This window comes from Chaetura pelagica, unplaced genomic scaffold (assembly GCF_000747805.2).
Source record: "Chaetura pelagica isolate M959 unplaced genomic scaffold, ChaPel_1.0 scaffold76, whole genome shotgun sequence".
NCBI classification, from domain to species: Eukaryota; Metazoa; Chordata; class Aves; order Apodiformes; family Apodidae; genus Chaetura; species Chaetura pelagica.
Genome location: NW_009970723.1, coordinates 6129857 through 6150571, shown reverse-complemented (window position 1 = coordinate 6150571; position 20715 = coordinate 6129857). Strand labels below are relative to the sequence as shown.

At 37.3% G+C, this 20715-nt stretch overlaps 1 protein-coding gene across 1 annotated transcript in view; it reads right to left on the bottom strand.

Annotated features, from left to right (window-relative positions):
* The window catches only part of SLC26A7 (solute carrier family 26 (anion exchanger), member 7), a 67667-nt gene extending 50646 nt beyond the window's left edge, over positions 1–17021 (bottom strand). Inside the window, exons 1-2 of the mRNA XM_010006423.1 lie at positions 16832–17021; positions 537–647 (exon numbers count right to left, since the gene is read on the bottom strand). Of these exons, the coding sequence (XP_010004725.1) occupies positions 537–647; positions 16832–17021 (301 nt within the window). The remainder of the gene's footprint in view (positions 1–536; positions 648–16831) is intronic.
* Between the last annotated feature and the right edge of the window lie 3694 nt (positions 17022–20715).

Genomic DNA, 20715 nt, shown 5'->3' with positions numbered 1-20715 from the left:
AGTTGTATTGAATTCTAGCTTTAATACAATAGCAGGTTATAGGCACAGAAATATTTATTTATTTATTTATTTATTTATTTATATTTTTTCCTGAGAAATGCAGGGTTTATGTTTTAGACATGTGAGAAGCAATGTGTGCTTTCTGTAGCTTAAGAAGCAGTCAAGTCTTTTTCATTCCTGCTTTTAAGAAGCAGTCAAGTCTTTTTAATTCCTGCTTGGATATATCTTGTTGTCTGATCCCTTTCTTAAAATCTTAGCCTGAAGCAGATTTCTAAAGCACAGTTAAAATACAACAGCCCTTGGTAAACTACATGCACAAAGGAAGTGTCAATGCAATATTAAACGATAATGACAGAAGTAACGCGAAAATTTTGCCAGTACTTAAACTAGCAAAAAATAGTGCGGAAAAGAAGAACAAAATCATCTTATTTCTCTTTAGTCTTAGATAATATTCTTTCCATTGATCTTATAACAAAAGAATAAATTAGTTTCCAGTACCTTTTTTCTGAAAATGTTCTTAGCAAATAGACACTTACCTGTTGCGACGTGGCGTCCCATCCCAAAGATGGCATAAACAATGACAGGGAAGAAAGAGCCATATAAACCAAAAACTGGATGGACTGAAGACAGAACCGCGAAGGCCAGTCCTATAGAAAGTTAAATGGAATTATTGAATATATGAAGATAAAACTCTGAATTTATTATTTTATTTTATTTATAAGGAAATGTCTGCTTTTTTATTAAGAGCAGGAAGAACCTCACCTTAAGTTATAAAAACCTACAGCATATGCCAACTGTCAGTCCAGAAATGGAAAGTATTTGACTCCACCTTAATTGAGATGGAGAATGAACTGAATTGATTAAGATTTAACTTTACAGACTTCTTATTGACCTTCATTGTTTAGCTATGAGGTCAGCATCTACTCTTTTCTTAGGAAGTCTCAGGATATGCCTAGACATCAGCTTTTAACAGCAGAAATTCCTGCGAAACAGCAGCTTTGGTAGTTGTTCAACTTCAGATACCTAAGACAGCAAAGAAGTCTGCATTGTCTTCTTGTAAGTCAACAGAGACTCCTCAGACTGTGCTTCAGACCAGCACCTTCTACTGCCATTTCACAGTTTTTACTCCTTGAAACTAAGAGTAGGAGAAATTGTCTGGTAGTGTCACTCTGTAAATCATAGAATCATAGAACAATAGATGATTTTGGGTTAGAAGAGACCTTACAGGTCATCTAAATTCAATCCCCCTGATATGGGCAGGAACACCTCTCACGAAATCAGGTTGCTCCAAGCACCATCCAACCTGACCTGAAACACTTCCATGGAGGGAGCATCCACAACTTCCCTTGACAACCTGGGCCAATATCTCACAACCCTCACACTAAGGAATTTCTTCCTAACATCTAATCTAAATCTACCCTATCTTGGTGAATACCTTGTCATGCAGTAGGGAAGACAGGGTTGGCTTGTGTAATACACAAAGTGACTTTCTGAAGTTCACCTTCAGCCCAAGTCACCAATCTAAGTTAGTGATATGTGTGTGTATTGGGAGAATGACTGGTATGATCTGTCACAGAAGTGATTCAGATCTATGAAATGGGAGTTGTATTCTGTGTACATTTGAAATCCCCAAAGAAAATTAAATATGTAGGATTATTTTTTCTCACCAAATTTTTCTGACTGCTCCAGAGAGCATTTTTTTACCTGAAACATTGATGTATGGGATTTTAATAATATGGAGAGTGAGAGTGCCAAAGAACATCTTTGCTTATAGGCTTGCAGTGGTAATTCTAAACATCTTGATTCAAGAGCTCTCCTCTTGAATTTGAGTGTGTAACAAAGAGCACAAGGTGGGAGGAAGCAACAAAAGGCCAAAAGGCCAGAAGTGTCTAGTTCTCTGTGAAGAAGACAAGGCCTGGCAGTTCACGTCTTCTTAGAAAAACATCATGAGATGGATCTTACATGGATTATCTTCATCCACATTGTTCTCAGCAAAGTTAGCACTATCAGTTCTGACTTGGAGAACAGATACTTAAAACCATGTGTGTTTTAAAACTTTGATGCCTTCTTTTAAACACAAATGGTCTTCATTGCTCTTTTGCCATTTAATTAGTGTTATCTACTGATTACCACCTCTGCCTTTGTCCTTTTAGCATCCAGTTATCATGAATTAGAAAGATCTTTGAAATTATAGTTCTACATCTATGTTCACTGGTTCAATGTTCATGGTCAATAGATTTAAAAGAAGATTCTGATCCAAGTACAACACAGAAGGGTGTGCCTGAGAAGAATAAAAACAGCACAGGAAAGAACTGGACAACTTTAGCTAGACAGAAGAGAGCATGGTGAAAAAAAGACAGAGAAAAGAGAAAGATTTTAAAGGTTTGTTCAACACTGAAAAGCTCGTCTATTATAAACATTCTTTTGAAACAAAACCAAAGAAACAACAACAAAAAAAACTTTGGAATTAAATGGCAGTACAATACTATTCACATGAATATTCCAGTCTTGCAAAAATGCATTGTGCAAGGCAGATTATTTTACTCTCCAAAAAGTAAAGGAATCAGCAAAATCAGAATTACTTCAGCCACACTTTAACAACATAATTGAAATTAAGTGACATCTGGTGGACAAGCATAAGGGAAATACACAAGATTCAGTACTGAATACTGAGCCAGATATGTACTTTATAAGCAGTGTTGGGAAAAGGACTATAAATACTGGTTAAGATAATCTGCAAAATTGTCTGTGTTTAAGATACCTGTTAAATGAAAGGAATTCTCTAACACTGAACTAGAGAATTACAAAAATAGAACATTTTCATATGAAAACATTTGTATTTCAAAAAATTCTTATTCACACACTGTAACTACACTTGCATCAATGAGTTCCTATACAGGTTCTTCTCCAAACATTTTCCTCCAAATGTTTGGACTCCATCAATTATTACAAGGGAAGCACAAAACCTCCCTCTTCTTTAGGAAAGTTTAACAATTTTGAAAGATAAGTTTTTAAATGCCAGGTTAATTTTGCAGAAAACAGATTATGTTCCAATAATTATAAAGTTTGCCCTTCAATTTTGGACTTTGAAGCTTTCCTTACAAAATCACTCTGTTCTAGAGGCAATTACCTTAGAAGCTGTACAAAATAAAACTGAAGGGTACAGAAATACACTGCAGGCTAAGCTAAAATATTTCCAGAAGAGGGACTACAAGCTCTTTTACTATTTAATAATTCAAATTAATCCAGGATTAAGAACAGAATAAACTGTTCCCTCTGCTCAACATTTACAAGGAAAACAAGGGTTCGGCTACCACAAATTATTCTGGCTGTAAAAGCCAATTCTCAATTCTCTATATGTGTTTACTTGGTTTTTATGTTTTCTAAGACCTGAATCTGAAACATTTGACAATTATGGCCAGACTGTGTTTGATCCAGCATAAACTGTACATGTTGTGCAGAGAGAACAAGAAGCCCAACCCAGTCCTGGATTATGCACACAGAAACTATGTTCACATCTCACTTCAGCTCTCTGAACACGGCTGAGGGGAAAGGAGAGGCCCAATTTGAATGAAACCTTATGGTCAGAAGGACTGGCTGACAGAAATCTGGCATGAGTCATGCAAAATAGTGGAAAAGAGGTTACCCTGCCCAGCAAACCCCCAGCATCCAACAGGAATACTCAGAGACTCACTGCTGAGAAATATCTTGTTTACAGGCAAATAATCTAAACATAAATCCAGTCCTTGTTTTTTCCTGCTCACATTTAAACCTTTCACAGTCTTTTTGTATGGAGTTTCTACAAGTGGTGTCTTACTTTTCTCATGGTGAGGTCATAGGAGGCAGGACAGAGCTAAAATTACCAGCATTTGATTCTAGTCTTGGCTCTGTTAGCATTTTGCTCCCATTACTGAAGTATGTCAATGGTGTGCAAGAGTAGTGAGGCATTATAAAACAGAATTAGTGAAGGCTTCAGGCTTCCTGATTAGGCGTATAATGTTCTAAAGGTTCAAATACTTTCACAGATATAATCAGTAGTAAATTTCAACTCATTTAATTAATTTTCATATTAAACATTGCTACAATGCATTCCATATGCTCGAGAACCAAAGGCAGGAAACATTATTTTAATTTTTTTCATTCCAAACAGTAATAAAAATAAAAAGAAATAGATTGTAAAGTAAGGATCCCAAATAATCTTCACTGGCAATACAGAGAGACCTCCATGGCACTGACATGAAGATTTTCAAATAAGAATATAAATTCCATGGAAAGAAATGCAAACAAAAGAATGAACAGTAAGTTCAGATACAGTGCATTAATATTGTGGTTCTTTGTTTTAACTACTCCTTATCATGAGATAACATTGTGCAACAGTTCCATTGAAAACCACGCTCTCTGACCTCATCTCTGGTTAGTACCAAATGCAAAAAACTCGTCTGGCACGCCAGGCTGAAAAACAAAAGATGTAGCACCACTGTTGGTCCATGCCAAATGCAGGTAACTACAAAATAATAAACTGGATACAAAAAGAGGCAAAGCCATCTCCTACGAGGAGAAAGGTCTTTGCGTAAGTTTATTGTTTCTGCTGGCTTTAGGTAATGCCAAAACTACAGCAACTGAAAAAAAATATATTTTCCATAGAAAGAGCTAGGAAACACCAGACTATGGTCAACTAGTTAACAATTTTCTGCATCTGGAAATCTCATGAAACATATATATATTCTGAAGCAAGCTATACCATGTCTTTTGGAAATATGATATGCTAACTAGAAATTAAAATGCAGAAGCAGGAAAAGTAGTAAGTCTATCATTAATTTGAGGAATTTCAACATGCATATAATTTACTATTTACTGTAAAAAACTATAAATTTAAAAGTTTTTCTGGTAGTGTGTATACTTCAATAACTTTCTGTTATTGTAACATTTTATTCTTAAATGTAATTATTTTAAAATAATCAGACCCCAAGTTTAGGGAACCCAGAATGACACTACTACATCTTATTCTGCTCAAAATGTGGTTGTGGTTACTCTGATGCTTCAGCAGAAGATGATTTCTCCCTTTGTTCACAAAGCTGAATTATGTAGTAAGAAAGTTATTTCCTGTAGAAATATCTTAAAATGTAGAATGAACAGATATTTAATGAGTCTTTATCAATCCTTCTTGGACAACCAACAAATGAGACACCAAATAACTCACATTGCAGGCTTTAATTTCTAACTCCAGTATAACTATATTTTACTGGAGAAAACAAAGCAAAAACAAACAAAAAAACCAAACCATAGAAAACACTGTTAATATTATATTTCATAACAATTTTCCTGTTCAAACCTACAGTTCTGAAAGATTCTTTGACCCTGGCTTGTTAAAAGTTAATAACACAAAATGATCCTTTAAAAATAACATCATTTATCTCCAAAAGCTGGAAAGCTGTGGTCTGGTTTTCTCAATGGTGCACACATACACCTCATGCTTGCAGGATTTCTTTCATAATGGCACCATTTGCTGGAGCTGCACGTGTGGATTGTACCTTCTATCTGACTTATTTAAAGGCAAAGTATCAAGAGCTTAAGATCACTCCTTAGTTCTTCTGCCCTTTGAAGCCTGAGGCAAACGAAGAATGCAAAAGCAAGCTGGGAGGGCAGATTCTGAAAATGTACCATAAATCTTTCAGAGACCAGACAACATTGAGCTAGCAACCATTCTCTTTTGTGAAGGATGCTTCAGTGCAGTTTCTTCCTGTGCAGTCTCAGCTGTATTGGTCATAGCACCTGAATTCACAGAACTTCACAGTACCTGAATGCAGCTCTCCCAGCACACCATCTGACAGCTACATCCAAGCTATATTTGGGAAAACACTATTCTGTTCTGACACTTTGCAAATCTCCAGATACTGACACTTGTATACTGATGTTCAAAAGACAGGATCTGCAAGTAGCATAGCAGATGAAATAAATGGATTGTGTGACTCATTTATGAACTGTCAATTTGAGATAGCTTGACCCCTGTTTGCATAAAAAGCCTGAATACACACAAAAATAGACAGGGAAAAAAATCTAGTCTTTTCTTTTAATGGAGCTCCTGGAAAAAAGCTATGACTCTTGACAGATTCATCAGAGACTAAATGTTTACACCTCTTCAGAATGAATTTGACATGATATCTTAACACCACAGAGATTTTATAAACTATTACACAGATCATTCTATGAACTATTATACACTCTTCAGCCAGTTCATCTGAAGAATCTGGCCACCTCCAAAACAAAAGAGGCATTTTGAAAGTGGATTATAGGGAAATTCTTCTGCATCTCAGTAAGAATAAAGAGAGAATTAAACCCCTAAGTTTCTGGCAAGCAGCTAAGAATAAGGTAGTCTTTCGAGAAGCATCCATGCTGTGGAGAACCAAAGACCAATAATGACTGATGACAGGCCTTTATCAAGATGCACTAGACTGCTTGAAATCCATGAAAAGGGCATCCATTTTGACAAAGCATTGGCCAAGGATCTCAGTACTAACAGCTTTCCTGATCTCTCTGATCTGGAAGATGATAGGTGAAGTACTTCCTTCTTCTTCCTTCAGGGGATCAATGTTCACTGGGTCTGTCAGTCTCCATCCATTTCACTTAGGCACTCCTGGGTGCAAGGGTTGGACCTCTGCCCAGCTTATCTTGGCATACTAAGACAAGTGTACCTGGACATTTGGCTCCAAAGGATTCAGAGGTCACTCAGAAGCTCAATTCACATTTCTAGTAGTCTGTTAGACAAGGTTTGTATTAGCACATACATAACTTGGAAGAATTCTAACAGACATTTGGAATGAAATATTGCATGCACAGCAGCATCAGTGCCTTTCTCCTCTGTTGGAAAGTTGAATAAATATTAAGCATTGCCCTACATTTACTTACTAACATGTAACATTTCATGATCAGCTTACATCATTATTCTTCGTATGGGAGAACTATAACAGAGTTCAGCTGGACACTCTCTTTCACAAATCATTTATGAACTACATGGATTCTCTAATTCATTCTCTAGGAGATATTTCTGGCTCTGTTTCTAAATGTACTTATTCAATTTCATCTACACATGCTATTTGTATGCCAGATATGTATTTACAAGACAGCTCTACCCCTTAATAAAATTATTAGCTCCAGTTAGCCTGCTGAGAGTATTTTTATGTCTACATTTATGGTCAGAGCTTGAAAAAAACGTCTGGCAACCATCACCCTTGCGAAGACACAGCTGGGGTTCCTCCATGAAAAGCTAAAAAAAAAGCTTTTGGCTTTATTCCTTCCAAAACACTGGGCACCAGTTCTGAAATTCATGAAGGCAGAATAGTTCATTCTTTTTAATGGCAAGGTCTCCAGCCAGCGTTAAAGAATTAGTTGTTCAGCAATAAATCCAGCTTGGGATTAACTTAACTTTAATTAAAACATACAAAACACACCGATCCTCAGTGACTTATTTTGGGGCTTGCAGAACGAAAAAAGGAGTTGGCAGGAATAAAAACACTGATTTCATCAGATGCCATCTACATATTTCACATTTAGAGGAAATATGTCTCAAGGGCCCTCCACCCCCCAAAAAACAGCCCACCAAAACCCACTTGAGCCAAAGTATTTCTTGTTCATGATAGGTCAAAGGAAAGGCAGCAAATATATTAACACCATAAATTTTGTATGAAGTATATCCATGTGCTTAGCTGGCTACAAAAACGACCTTTTTAAAAAAATTACAAACTCTGCCATAGTGTTTATCAAATCTGATAAATTTGAAGGTTCAAATCTTATACTATCATGCTTCCACTTGGGCAAAATTTGAGTATATGAAGTAAAGCATCTGGACAGATGTTGATTTCAAAACAAACAGCATAATGTTTATGAGTCCAGCCAAATAAAATCACAGAATCATAGAATGGTTAGGTTTGGAAGTGACCTTAAATATCATCAGGTTCCAGCCTCCCTGCCATGAGCAGTGACACCTCACATTAGACCAGGTTGCACGAGGCCCCAACCAGCCTGGTGTTAAACATCTCCAGGAGGGGGGCTTCAACATCCTCCTCAGGCAACCTATTCCAGTGCCTTACGACCCTAATGGTGAAGAATTTCTTCCTGATGTCTAACCTAAATCTCACCTCTCTCAGTTTAAAACCATTACCCCTTGTCCCATCACTAACTTCTCTGATGAAAAGCCCTTCCCAGCTTTCCCGTAGGCCCCTTCAAGTACTGGAAGGTGCTATAAGGTCTCCCAGAGCCTTCTCTTCTCAAGGCTGAACAGCCCCAACTCTTTCAGCCTGTCTTCATAGCAGAGGTGCTCCTGGCCTTTGATCATCTTGGTGGCCCTTCTCTGGACCCTCGCCAATAGCTTCATGACTTTCCTGTAATGAGGACTCCAGAGCTGAGTGCAGTATTCCAGGTGGGTCTCATGAAAGCAGAGGGGCAGAATCCTCCCCTGGCCCTGCTGGCCACGTTTTTGATGCAGCCCAGGATGCAGTTGCTCTCTGGGCTCCAGCACACACTGGCGGCTCATGTTGAGCTTCTCATCTTTTAACACCCCCAAGTCCTTCTCCTCAGGACTGCTCTCCAGCCATTCTTCCTCCAGCCTGTATTTGTGCCTGGGGTTGTGCCAGCCCATGTGCAAGACCTTGCGCTTGGCCTTGTTGAACTTCATGAGGCTGGCACTGGCCCAGCTCTGCAGCCTGTCAAGGTCTCTCTGGATGGTGTCCCTTCCCTCTAGGGTGTCAACCACACCACACAGCATCGTATTCTCAGCAAACTTGCCGAGGACACGCTCAATCCCACTCTCCATGTCTCCAAGAAAGATGTTAAACAGCACTGGTCCCAGTACTGACCCCTGAGGAACATGACTTGTAACTTGCCTCCACTGGGACATTAAATCATTGACCACAACTCTCTGAGTGCAGCCATCCAGCCAATCTCTTACCCACTGAGTGGTCCATCTGTCAAATCCATGTCTTGTCAGTTTGGAGACCAGAATGTCACGTGGGACAGTGTCAAAGGCCTTGCACAAATCCTGGTAGATGACATCAGTTGCTCTGCCACCATCCACCATCTCTGTAGCCTTGTTGTAGAAGGCCACCAGATTGGTCAGGCATGACTTGCCCTTAGTGAAGCCATGTTGGCTGTCACCAATCACCTCCTTATTTTCCATGTACCTTAGCAGACTTTCCAGAAGAATCTGCTCCATGATCTTGCCCAGCACAGAGGTGAGACTGACCAGCCTGTACTTCCCCGGGTCTTCCATTTTTCCCTTTTTAAAAATAAGGGCTATGTCACCTTTTTTCCAATTGGCAGGAACCTCATCAGACTGGCATGACCTCTCAAATATCATGGACAGATTCTTAGAAGCTGCATCCACCAGCTCCCTCAGGACCTGCGGATGGACCCCATCAGGTCCCACAGATTTGTGCACCTTTGGGTTCTTTAGATGGTCACAAACCTGTTCTTCTCCTGCAGGAACTTAGCATGTTAACAACTGAATCCAGAAAAGCAGAAACAGCATTTTAGATTGAAAAAAACCCCACAGTCTTAACTTATTGATAGATATACCTCAGTTCAAAACTTCCCAGGGTTTTTTGAGCAGCAGCAGCAGATATTGAAAGGAAAAACAAATTTGTGAAGAATGTGTATGTGCCCTCTGCCCTGTTCCCTCTTATGACAGGCAAACATGTAATTTAGTACATCTATAAATGGAATTATGTGAAAAGGAGCTAGATCTTCTTATCCCAATATTTTAATGGAATATTTTTAGAACTACTTCCAATTTTAAGTTCAAACATATTGTATATATTTTATAATATTTGTTCATGTGCTGCAACTCTGTTTTACTTCAAAAGCTTTTCCTCATAAGGACTCAAAGATCTTAAGGGTCTTTTCCACCCAAAGTCTTTCTGTGACTCTGTGTGAAACGCTTTCTCAGGTTGTAATGAACCTGTCCATGCCATTTAAGTCTTCTCCCAAATATAATCTTTGTTGTTCTGATCCTTCTCCTCCCCTTTTCTTCTCCTACTGAAGTCTGAAATCATCTTCCCTGAACAGAGGCAACCAAAAGTACTAACTATTTTAGATAATGGATCAACAGTTAGAATTACCTGTGGTCATCAGCTTCTAACTTACCTAATGATCTATTTTTTTCAACTTAAGTTAATTATTTTCCAGCAGATCTTTAAAACTACCCTGAGAGTATCAGCAGAGCTGTCTTTAGAATGCATACATAAAACTTAAGCAAAACTCGGTAGCTGCCCTGGAGCCTTGCTTCAGAATTGAGTAGCAGAATCAAACACTCTGGTATCCTTTATTGCTATACATGCAAATATAATTTCTTATCATAAATAAATCTATTGCTTGTATCTAATCCAGTCCCTCATCGGCAATGCAGACTTCTAATATGGATACAACAGCATACTCACTATGATCCAATCATAGAATATCATTCCAAATTTGACAGAATCATCAAAGGTACTTGTTACTGGAGCTGCAATGTCACTTACCTATTCTTTCAGAATTCTGAGATGACAATTACCCATCTCAGCCCTTGATTTTAGTGTGTTTCATTTTGTGCGTTTAGCCTCAGTTACATATCCACGCACTTGGCCTTTTTCTACATGGACAAAGTCATCATCTTTCAGGAAAACTGAGACAAAGTGCAAATATTGTGCTGAGGCTTCAGTTTAGACCAAATACTTCAGTAGAAACCATTATGTCTTGGTTTTGTCATCTTTTTCTCTGAATAAAAATTTGTAGGTTTGGGTTTTTCTGGAAAGGGTCTAACTCAGTTATGATGCTGAATATCCCTATTAGAGAAACCAATATAAAAATTTGTAGGTTTGGGTTTTTCTGGAAAGGGTCTAACTCAGTTATGATGCTGAATATCCCTATTAGTAGAAACCAATTAAAACCCATATTCTTTGCACCATAAACTGTCAATACAATATTGCATTGGTCATTTCTGTGTTCCAAGCAAAAGCACTGCTATGTTTCTAATTTTCCTCCCAATCTATGTTTCTATTACTGGACAATGTAAAGAGGTCCAAGATGCTATAATGAAAAGTGCAGGGTGCAAGTAACGTCACCACCTAGTGAATGACAAAACAGAAAGTAAGTTATGTATTTGTCTAAGCAGGAGTCTCTCTGGTCATTAAGGGCTTGCAGAAGAGGATTATAGTTACCAAAACCTCAAGCAAGATCTTGGAAGAAGCTTGAGAGGAAGGGTTGACATTGTCTGAAGTTAGATGGTTACATTAGGAATTTAGATTCCAGAAAGAGTAAGGCAACTTTGGGTGTTACACAAAGTATTTAATTCTTACATTACCAAATTTCCTAACCAAAATGTTTTGGGTACATTTGTCTTCCCTAACTATATAGAGAATTGATGTATAGAAATAAATATACATATTCAAGCAGACTAACTTTGGGAATAACTTCTCTGATGATGAGCTCAGCTGCACTAGAGAAGCTATATTTCTATATGGTTTTTCAGAGAAACTCAGACTTAATTGTTTTACAGTCCATAACAGTCAGAAAAAGTTACTGATGGGTTGCAGGATTACCTACATGGCTTCTACATTTCTGTCTTTGTGGATAGTATGCACAGTTCTGCCCAGAATAAAAAGCCAAAAAGAGTCAAACAAACAAAACTAAAAAAAATAAACCACAAAGAAACATATTTTAAATAACAATCCAAAAGCAAATACTGAGATGTGATATACCAACCAACATATATTGTGTATTTTAAATCCTGAGAGAAAGCACAAAGGTATTTGGTTGAAAATACAAGATTGGGTTAAGAAGGCTAGCAAAATGGTTTAATGAGAGGTGGATCAACAGCTTGGTAATGAATAAATGATGCCAGGAAAGATCACCTATGAAAGGCTTTGAAAGTAAAGATGAGTAATTTGCTTGGTGCAATAAAAAGTTACCACAGACTGTGAAAATGAGCTAAGTAGTTGCATTCTGAAGAGATATGAAAGAGCTATAGCACATGTTCAGAAGGCTACAGAAAAAACCACAGTGGCAGCTTTATGAGATTTAGCTACATGGAAAAACATCCTAATGCATCTTAATATTATCATGCAAAGAAACTGAGAAAAACTTTGACACAACTTGATTGAAATATGCCTCTCAAACAAGTAGGCAGTGTCCAGGACTCATGAATAAGCCACAGAAAGAATTCTGATATTATTGTGACAGATCTAGGGATAAGTTACAGGAAAGAATATAGTAAGACCTGCTCTTAGTCGTGTTGAAAATGAACAGCTTATTATCTACAAGGCAAAATACAATAATGGTTGAGACACAGCTCACCTAAATTTTGATGTCTACATCATGTGGGTCTACACCTGAGCCAGTCCCCTGTTACAGTCAGTGGAAATCATAATAAAATCAAAGTAGGTGATAAGATTTAGTCAGAGGAATCACACCTGTGGTGGGTTGATCCTGGCCAGCAGCTAAGTACCCATCCAACCACTCACTCACTCCCCCTCAAAGGGTGGCAGAGAGACTCAAGAGAAACAAAAGCGAAAAAACTCATGGGTCAAGATAAAGACAACTTAATAAGTGAACAAAAGGAAAGGAGGGGGGGAGCAGGGAAGTTATGTAAAGGTGGTTATTTGTGACCTTCCTCCAGCAGACTGAACGCCATACATTTCTATAACTCTTACCAGCTAGATCTCCATTGACAAGAATGGCTTGCTGAGAACTAGATATCTACAGTGCTGAACTTTTGTTTTATTAACATGATTTCAATTTGGAGAGATAAACATATATTAGGCATTTATGAGACAGTTACATGGACCTAGCTATTGAATTTGTGTGTATGGGAGAGGAATACAGAATGGAACAGAAAAAAATATCTGCATATGATGACTGTTGATGGCACATAAAAAAGTTTTAAAGGGAAAAAGAAGAGCACAATAAAGTGCTAGTCCAAGAGCCAAATTTATTAATTCAGATAAGTCTTGCTCTACTCTTACCAATCACAGGTTTTTGAGAAACACAGATGAATTAGGAAGCAATTACCAAAACATGAAAGCTCAAATTTCTTAATTGTCTGTGTAGCACACTTCAAGATTGGATGACAAAGTTAATTTTAGATTCAAAGGTTATTTTTCAGGCTTAGGTATCAGACTAAGAATAAGGATTATATGCCTAAAAAGTAAGGTGTTGAGCTCTGTGTTATTAAATGATATCTGGAACTAATGAAGCCTAGTTTCTTTTACTGGTTTTGACTCATGGCTGACTAACTCTGCAGTCTGAGACAGAGCAAATTCCAGCTGAAACTTTCCAGCAATTGGTGTGTTTGAAAAATCTTTTTTTTTAAAGTTCTTTTTTTTTCCTACACAGATTATCTAATGCCTAAAAGATAAGAGTTTCTGTTATCACATATTATAACTTGCAGAGTCTGTTTCCACTGGCCATTTTCATAAAATTTGTAGAAACATTATTATCTTTGGCACTCCTTTATCCATCCTTAGTGGAATTGCCTAAAGGACTATAAATTGAAAGACATACACAGAGACCACACAAGTATTGTCTCAACAGGTAAATAGGACTAAAGATTTCAGCAGTGAATTTTGGGACTCATTAATTAAGATTAACTTGGCACTTTTAGCAGACAACAGTTGGAGAATGACCGCTTGCTTTCAGCAATGACTATTTCATCACAAACGACAAGCAGCACATGATGATCCCATGCTTTTCCTTCCCATCTCCCTAAATTCCTCAGCCTCCTCTCCCCCACCCCAGTACTGGATCCATTCATTGTACTCAATGCTATTGATCAATAGGTTCCCTCTGAATTGTCACATGTGACTTGGATATGTTTTAAACAGGTTTCAAAAGCATTTGAAAAGTAGTGTCAGAGATTCACTCTCTGCAGAAATTATTACATAATTTCTCATGGATTCTCTGATAATTATTACAGTCTTTATTGAATAGTATTGTGAAGGAGTAAGGATAACACCTTAGGCACAGAGGCATATGGCTTTATCTTAGCTCAGTATTAGGCAAGGTAACACTTTAGCTTCTAAAAATCCATTTTTTCCATATTGTACATGGAAGTACAGACAATTAAACAGGCACTCAGAGAGCTGGCAATTAAATACTCTTTCTTGCACAATATTCCTAGACTGTCACCACAGGACATAGCTTCTAGTTTATGTGTGCCATGATGGATGACATTTAAACCCAAACTGATACATGAGCTCAAGTGTTTCAATTTTCAAGTAGCTCACTTGAAGGTACCTTACAGGAGCTTGAAGGCCTCAGTCACATTTAGAAACTACTAGCCCTTCAAAACTTTAACAAAAATTAAAAATGGCATAAGGACAGCCTTTCCAAACTGTCCTATACCTTTATAAAAGACTTTTTGGGGAGCAGACATTATCTACATACATTGATTGCTGGTATTTCTACTAATTTGCTCTTTTGTTTTTCTCACTTACAAGGCAGACACCAAAATCTACTATTGTATAGGTATTGTCCAGAAAAAATCTAAAAATTCTGAGAGAAGTTATGATAATTGTATTTGTGGCAGTTACTATGGCACACTAAGGACAGTGACTTTATTCTTTCCTTCCTTCCTCTACAATGGGAAGCCATTTATATTACCTAAAATTTAGATTAGAAGTTGAAACACAGACACATTACACCAGATCAGAGCTGTTGCCAACCTGAGTAGTCTGACCATGGCCAATGCCAGAAGATTAAGAAATCCCATGGTAAGAAATTGTGAAAAACAAGGATCAATTGGAAGATCTTTCCTAACTATTCTCAGACTATTGGATTGCTCTCTATCCTGGATCATGCACCTTTCATAACTCAGAAAACTGTTCTATACAACTTCAGATTTTCCATATATTTCCATTACTCAATTTTATTTCCATATACTTGAGTTTACTTCAACATGCTGCTGCAACATCAAATGACAGAGCATTCTGCATGTCAATTACCACTGGTTACCAGGTTCTTCCTATCATTCTTAGAATTTCTGCCTTTCACTTCATTACAAAATTTCTTCTTTATTTTGTAAGTGGAAGGAAAAAGACAAAAGAAAACCTTCCAAATTTGGGGTCTTTTCCCTTCATGCTCTGTAAGAAATGGGACTGTTATTTTCTAGAGTAACCCTATCTGTGAAAGCATTGAAGTTCGGGTAAGTGGAAGGCTTACAACACTAGGGAAAAAGATAAAAGCAAGCAAAGTTTAAATAAATGTATTGTGTTCAAGTTAAAGCACCACAAACATGATACAATATTTTGGTATCTGTCTCTCCTCCTTTACCATCCTCTAAAATAATTCTAAAATCTTGAGCAGCAGTGAGGAGAAAGATAGGAAAAACAGGTCAGCTGTAGAGAAGAGTATCAATGTATTTGTTTTTAAGCAGCATAAAATAAGGAAGAAATTATTCTAGACTACTTAATAATCTAGAAATACAAAACCAATATATTCTGTCTCCACTGGATCTTCTCAGATTTATCTGCTACATTAAATTACTTCTTGGTACAAGACTCAAACAAGAAAATCCTGGCTAAAACTGCCATCACTGCAGAACTGCTGTTTAACTTAATATTTTTGGTTAATTTCAACATACTCCTTAGCAGCACTTTAATTACAGTTGTTGTATATGCACATACCAGTGAAACAGGATACTTTGCAGTGTTATGGTATTAAAGTACTTAAATCATGCCAATGCAGATGTTCCTTATTACTTTAAAAGCACAAATACTTACACAAATTGGTTGTTTCCATCTCCTGCATGACACAACTAAGGGAGTACTTATATTGTAACCATATTAGTTAGGATGGTTAAGCATAGCTAATATGGGAAATTGATAAGAAACAATATATATAGTTTAATAAGGGAAGGAGTTAAAGTCCAGCTGAGGCAGATAAGATGCTGTGATTTGCCCCAGACAAATATTGCCAAAAGAAGGTGACACTGTCAAAGGCACATAAAAAACTTACAAAAGCATTTATTTCCCAGTAATAGTAACTTTACAAATCTGGATTACTAGGAATTTAGGTTTCTGTGCAGAGTTTTGGATTTGGGAATTTTTCCTTTTTCTCTCTTTTTCTTCCCTTCTTATCCCCCCCCACCCGACTCTGCCAAATGGAGTCTAGCTCCACCCCTACTTTGCATTGCTGCTTGAAAAGAGATGTGGTAGATATCGTAATACAGCACTAAATGGACACAGAAGCTGAGGTACGCAAGCAGCAGATGCAGGCAGATCCTCTCCGTGGGAAATGTCCCTGGCAAGAGCTCTCTATGCACAGAAAGTTGCTAGGTTTTTTTCACAGGTAATGGTATAATGCCAATGTTTGACAACAGCATCTCTTACAATGCATCTTTTACAGTATCATGCAGATATATTTTGTTTCCCACACAAAACAGAGAAAAAGAGGGTAATTTTTCCGATAAAGCACTGTACATAACCATAAGCTGTGTGAATAGAATTACTGCTCTCTCATCTTTTACATAAAGTCTTTGAAAAATTGGCAAAGGGATGGGATATATAGTAAAGTTCCAGCTCACAGAAAGTAGCTGCAACCAACACAAGATGTTTCCATTCATGTTTGTACATCCACTATGTTCACAGAAGAGTTAAGGCTATGTATATTTCCCTTATAGTTAGATTAAATTAGCATTAGATATATAAGCATGTCTTTGTTTTAACCAAAACTTTACAATTTATAAGAAAGAAAGAAAGAAAGGAACAAGAAGAAAAGAAAGGAAAAAAAAAAACAAAAACAAAAGACCACATCAATTCAGCATGGCCAGATTTCAAAATAAGAATCTGAAATTAGTTAACTGTACCTTGAGTCACCTGTTGGATGGCTAGCATCATCCCAGAAACTGCATCAGGAATCAAATTTTCCTTCCAATTGTAGACAGGCACCCATTTCAAGATGGGCAGCCTTCTTATACACCAGACTTTGATATCTTCAAAGCGAACAGCCTGAATCTTCCTCCAGACAGCACTTCTATTCCTTTTTGCTCCTGTCATCCTTCCTACCCCCCAAAACCAGTTCCTCTTTCAGAAGAGTGCACGGTGGATGAATCCACCTTATTTGTGACAGTCTTCAGTTTTCTTCTAAGATTCTGCAGTTCTGAAACTACACAGAAAAAAAAAAAAAAAAGAAAAAACCAGAAGCATGTAAGATTGTTGCAGCTGCTCTCTAACTACACTCAATAAAAACACTTATTAAATGCTTCAGTCATATAAACAGCTACATGAAACTCGAGAACCATTTATAGCAAAGATCACATTTTTTGCTCTTTGCAAAAATTTTGTCTAGTCTCACGTTAGTTTCTGATTCATTCCAGTAACCTCCTGCTTTATATTCCCTGTAATGCTTGTGCTTTTGGCCTCAGTCCAGTGGCAAAATGAGGTATTACTGGGTGTGTGTGCGATATAGGCTGGGCTATGCTAATAGAGCGGGAAGTGCCCAGCGGAGCAGGCATCTCCCTGCCAAACCCAGGAGAGCAGTCTCGCCTCTCCTGGGGGGAGCTTTTCTGGCTGTGGTTGGAAGGTATGAAGTCCTCAGTAAACCTGGTGCTAGAAAATTTGTTCTACTCCATCAGCATTTTGTCTTCTCATAGTCAAAAGCTTATTTATGTAGCTAATGCAGAACATCAGGTAGCAGTAAGTCCTGCTGATATCTCCGCAGGCTGAAGCCTCAGACTTAAGTGTAACTAGCTTAAAATGCAGTGAAGGACTGCAAGGTATGGCTCCATGTGGAAAGTGCATAAAACACTTGTGACTATCATTCTTCAAAGTTATTCCTTTCTGCTCTTGGTACTCCACTCAGCAGACACGCTCTCAATAAAATCAGTTCACCAAGTAACTTTTGTTCTTACAATAACGTCATGCACCTTGTGTACAATACCAAGTGCTCATACACAAAGTGATAAGAACACAGAAGATATGCAGCAAGGACAGAGTGGCTTTCCTCTGTTTGATTTTTATCTCTGGATGGCAAAGGAATTTAAGTTAAAATGCAAGATCCATCATACAGCTGAAGTGTCTTCCCAATCACTATTCTGCAGTAAGCAATAAAAGTGGTTTGGTTTTTTTTCCATTTTATTTATGTCAGTTAATTTACACTCTCTGCTTTAGGTTAAGATGAACAAAACTGAAGCACTGCCCATCAAGAATAACTGTAGGAAAATGAGACTGTGTTTCAAATGAAATAGGGGGAAAAAAGCATAAAGGCAAAATATACCACAGTTCATTCTACTGAGTTACATTCAGGTGACAACCACTGTGTTGTCCCTTAGAAGTTCAAAGGGAAATGGGAAAAAAAAAAAAAAAAAGAAAAAAAAAGAAAAAAGAAAAAAAGGCAGGAAAAGATTGCTTAAGGCAGACTCATACTCTTCCAGGTATACTTATTCTTTGCCCTGCCTATCCTTTAACCATGTACAGTTTTGAAAGAGCAGAGGGAAACACAAGACAGGGTTATCTTCTGTTTACTGGAATAAGTCTCTAAGCATGTATTGTTTTTTTGTTTTTTGTTTTGGTTTTGTTGTTGGTTTTTTTTAATATGGGTTTGTGTTTTGGGTTTTGTGTGTGTCAATCTGCTTTTAGCTTGAAAGTGCAGCTCAAGGACTTGATAACCAAGGCTTTTATGATTGCCAGGTGTTTTACATCACAGACTTTTTCCTGCTTTCAGTGATCAGAAGTGGAGAGGAATCCTTCTAGCTACAGTGAGCATTACTCAGTTGTCAGGGGCTGCTCAATTTTTGATAACATGTTCAGTGCCTCTAACTGCAATAGCATTTACTGGGTGGAGGGTAAACAAGTCAAAATGCATTTCTACACATAGATATGTATGTACAAAAATGTACCCACAGATGGGTAATTGTATAAAAGAGACTACTCTCACAAAAAAAAACCAACAACCAACAGTCAAATCACTGTTTTCTAGAAGCTCTGAATATTCTGAAACAGTTAAAAAAAACCCAAACAAATATCCATTGTGAAACCAAAGAACCATCACAAAAAACCACAAGAACTTAATCTCCATTCTTCAAACTTCTCACATCAAAATGCTGAAGCTGTTTGAAAATGTCTGTAATTGAGATTTTCCCACCTCATATTTGCAGAGTCAGTAAATTTGGACAGTTTTCATCAACCCCAGATTAGTATTTGAACTCCCAGGATTACCTATATCAACAGACTTTTGTCCCTCACCAATAACAAGGGATGGTTTCTCTCTATGGCTGTGTATGCGCATGAGTGCAAACTTCTTACAACTAATACTTAAAAATAAATTATGTTAGGCACAGACAGAACTGCACATGCAAAGTCTCGGGATACGGAACTTGTTCAGTAACTTTATTTTACTCCAGCAATTACTTTGATGCCTAAAAAATTGCATTATAATTAAAACTGGAGATGATAACATCATCACTAGCCTTGAAAAACATTGTTCCTTGTTGTAACTTTGAACTCAATAAAGCACCCTTAGTTAGCAATGTCACAAAGCAACACACCATTGAAAAACCTCCAGACGAAAAAAAATAAAAATTAAGGGAAAACAGATGTTTAATCTGTACCACACCACACAGTAGTCCAATATTTTAATCTTAATGAAACATCTAAAAACACTTTCCTAAAACACATCAGCTTCCTAACTGAAACATGCATGTCACACACGCACATGATGTATAAACATTTTTGCATCGGATGGCTTTCAATAACTTACAGTCCATAAACTCCAAAACTATGCAAACTTGTCACACTTCAAACAGCATCACAATGTACCAGAGCTATTAGCACTAAAAGAATCCCTCCTTTCCTGGAATAGGCATATAAAATTCAGTTTTCTGGACCACCAAAGGATAAGCATGAGGAAATTTTGTTTCTGCACTTTAAAGTCAATGTCTTCACAGACTGTTATAAGGTCAGATTTTTTACTATTAGCTCTTTTGATGATTGTATATAAGTAAAGCCTATTTTCGAGTGTAGTTGCTTTGTTTTGTGGGGTTTTTTTTCTGAGAGATACACAAAAGTTATTTGAGTAGTGTACATATGTACAATGCTAAAAAGATAACTACCAGAAGTAAAAATGCAGAGAGTATATAAAGGAAAAGAACTATTGCATCATTGATCAGATTTGGTGGACTTTTAAAACCTGCTTTATAATGAGTTCCATAAAAATGGGTAACTTCTGTGGGGGTAGTCTGTATTTTCATCAGCTCCTCTAACATTTACATACATTGGATATTTACATACTTGGTGAATTCATGGATACAGGACTTTTGATTCTCTAGCTGGCTTCAAAAGATTAAAAAATAATAATAATCTAACACTTTGTTCCAACATGGACTTAAAAAAGAAAATTTTCCAGCAAATTCAGAGATAGAAGCCTTAATCCCACCTTTATATGGAAGCAGATTTGTAGGAAATCACTGGACTCTTGCAGGAGAACTGCTTCAAACTGACAGGAAAGTTAAAAAATTCTATTTATGTTCACATATGCTCACGAAGTTAAATTATTTTTACTTTAGGTAGGCATAGATGACATGATGGAAATAATGTGACTTGCTCTGTATAATTTTTCTCAGGAAGACCAACCACTTAACAAATATCTGCAAACATCCAATATTAAACCAATTTGGACTAACTAAACCTGTATTCCTGCTAATGTACAGCGTTTGCTCCCCAAGAATCATCCAAGTCACTTCTTCTTGCTCTC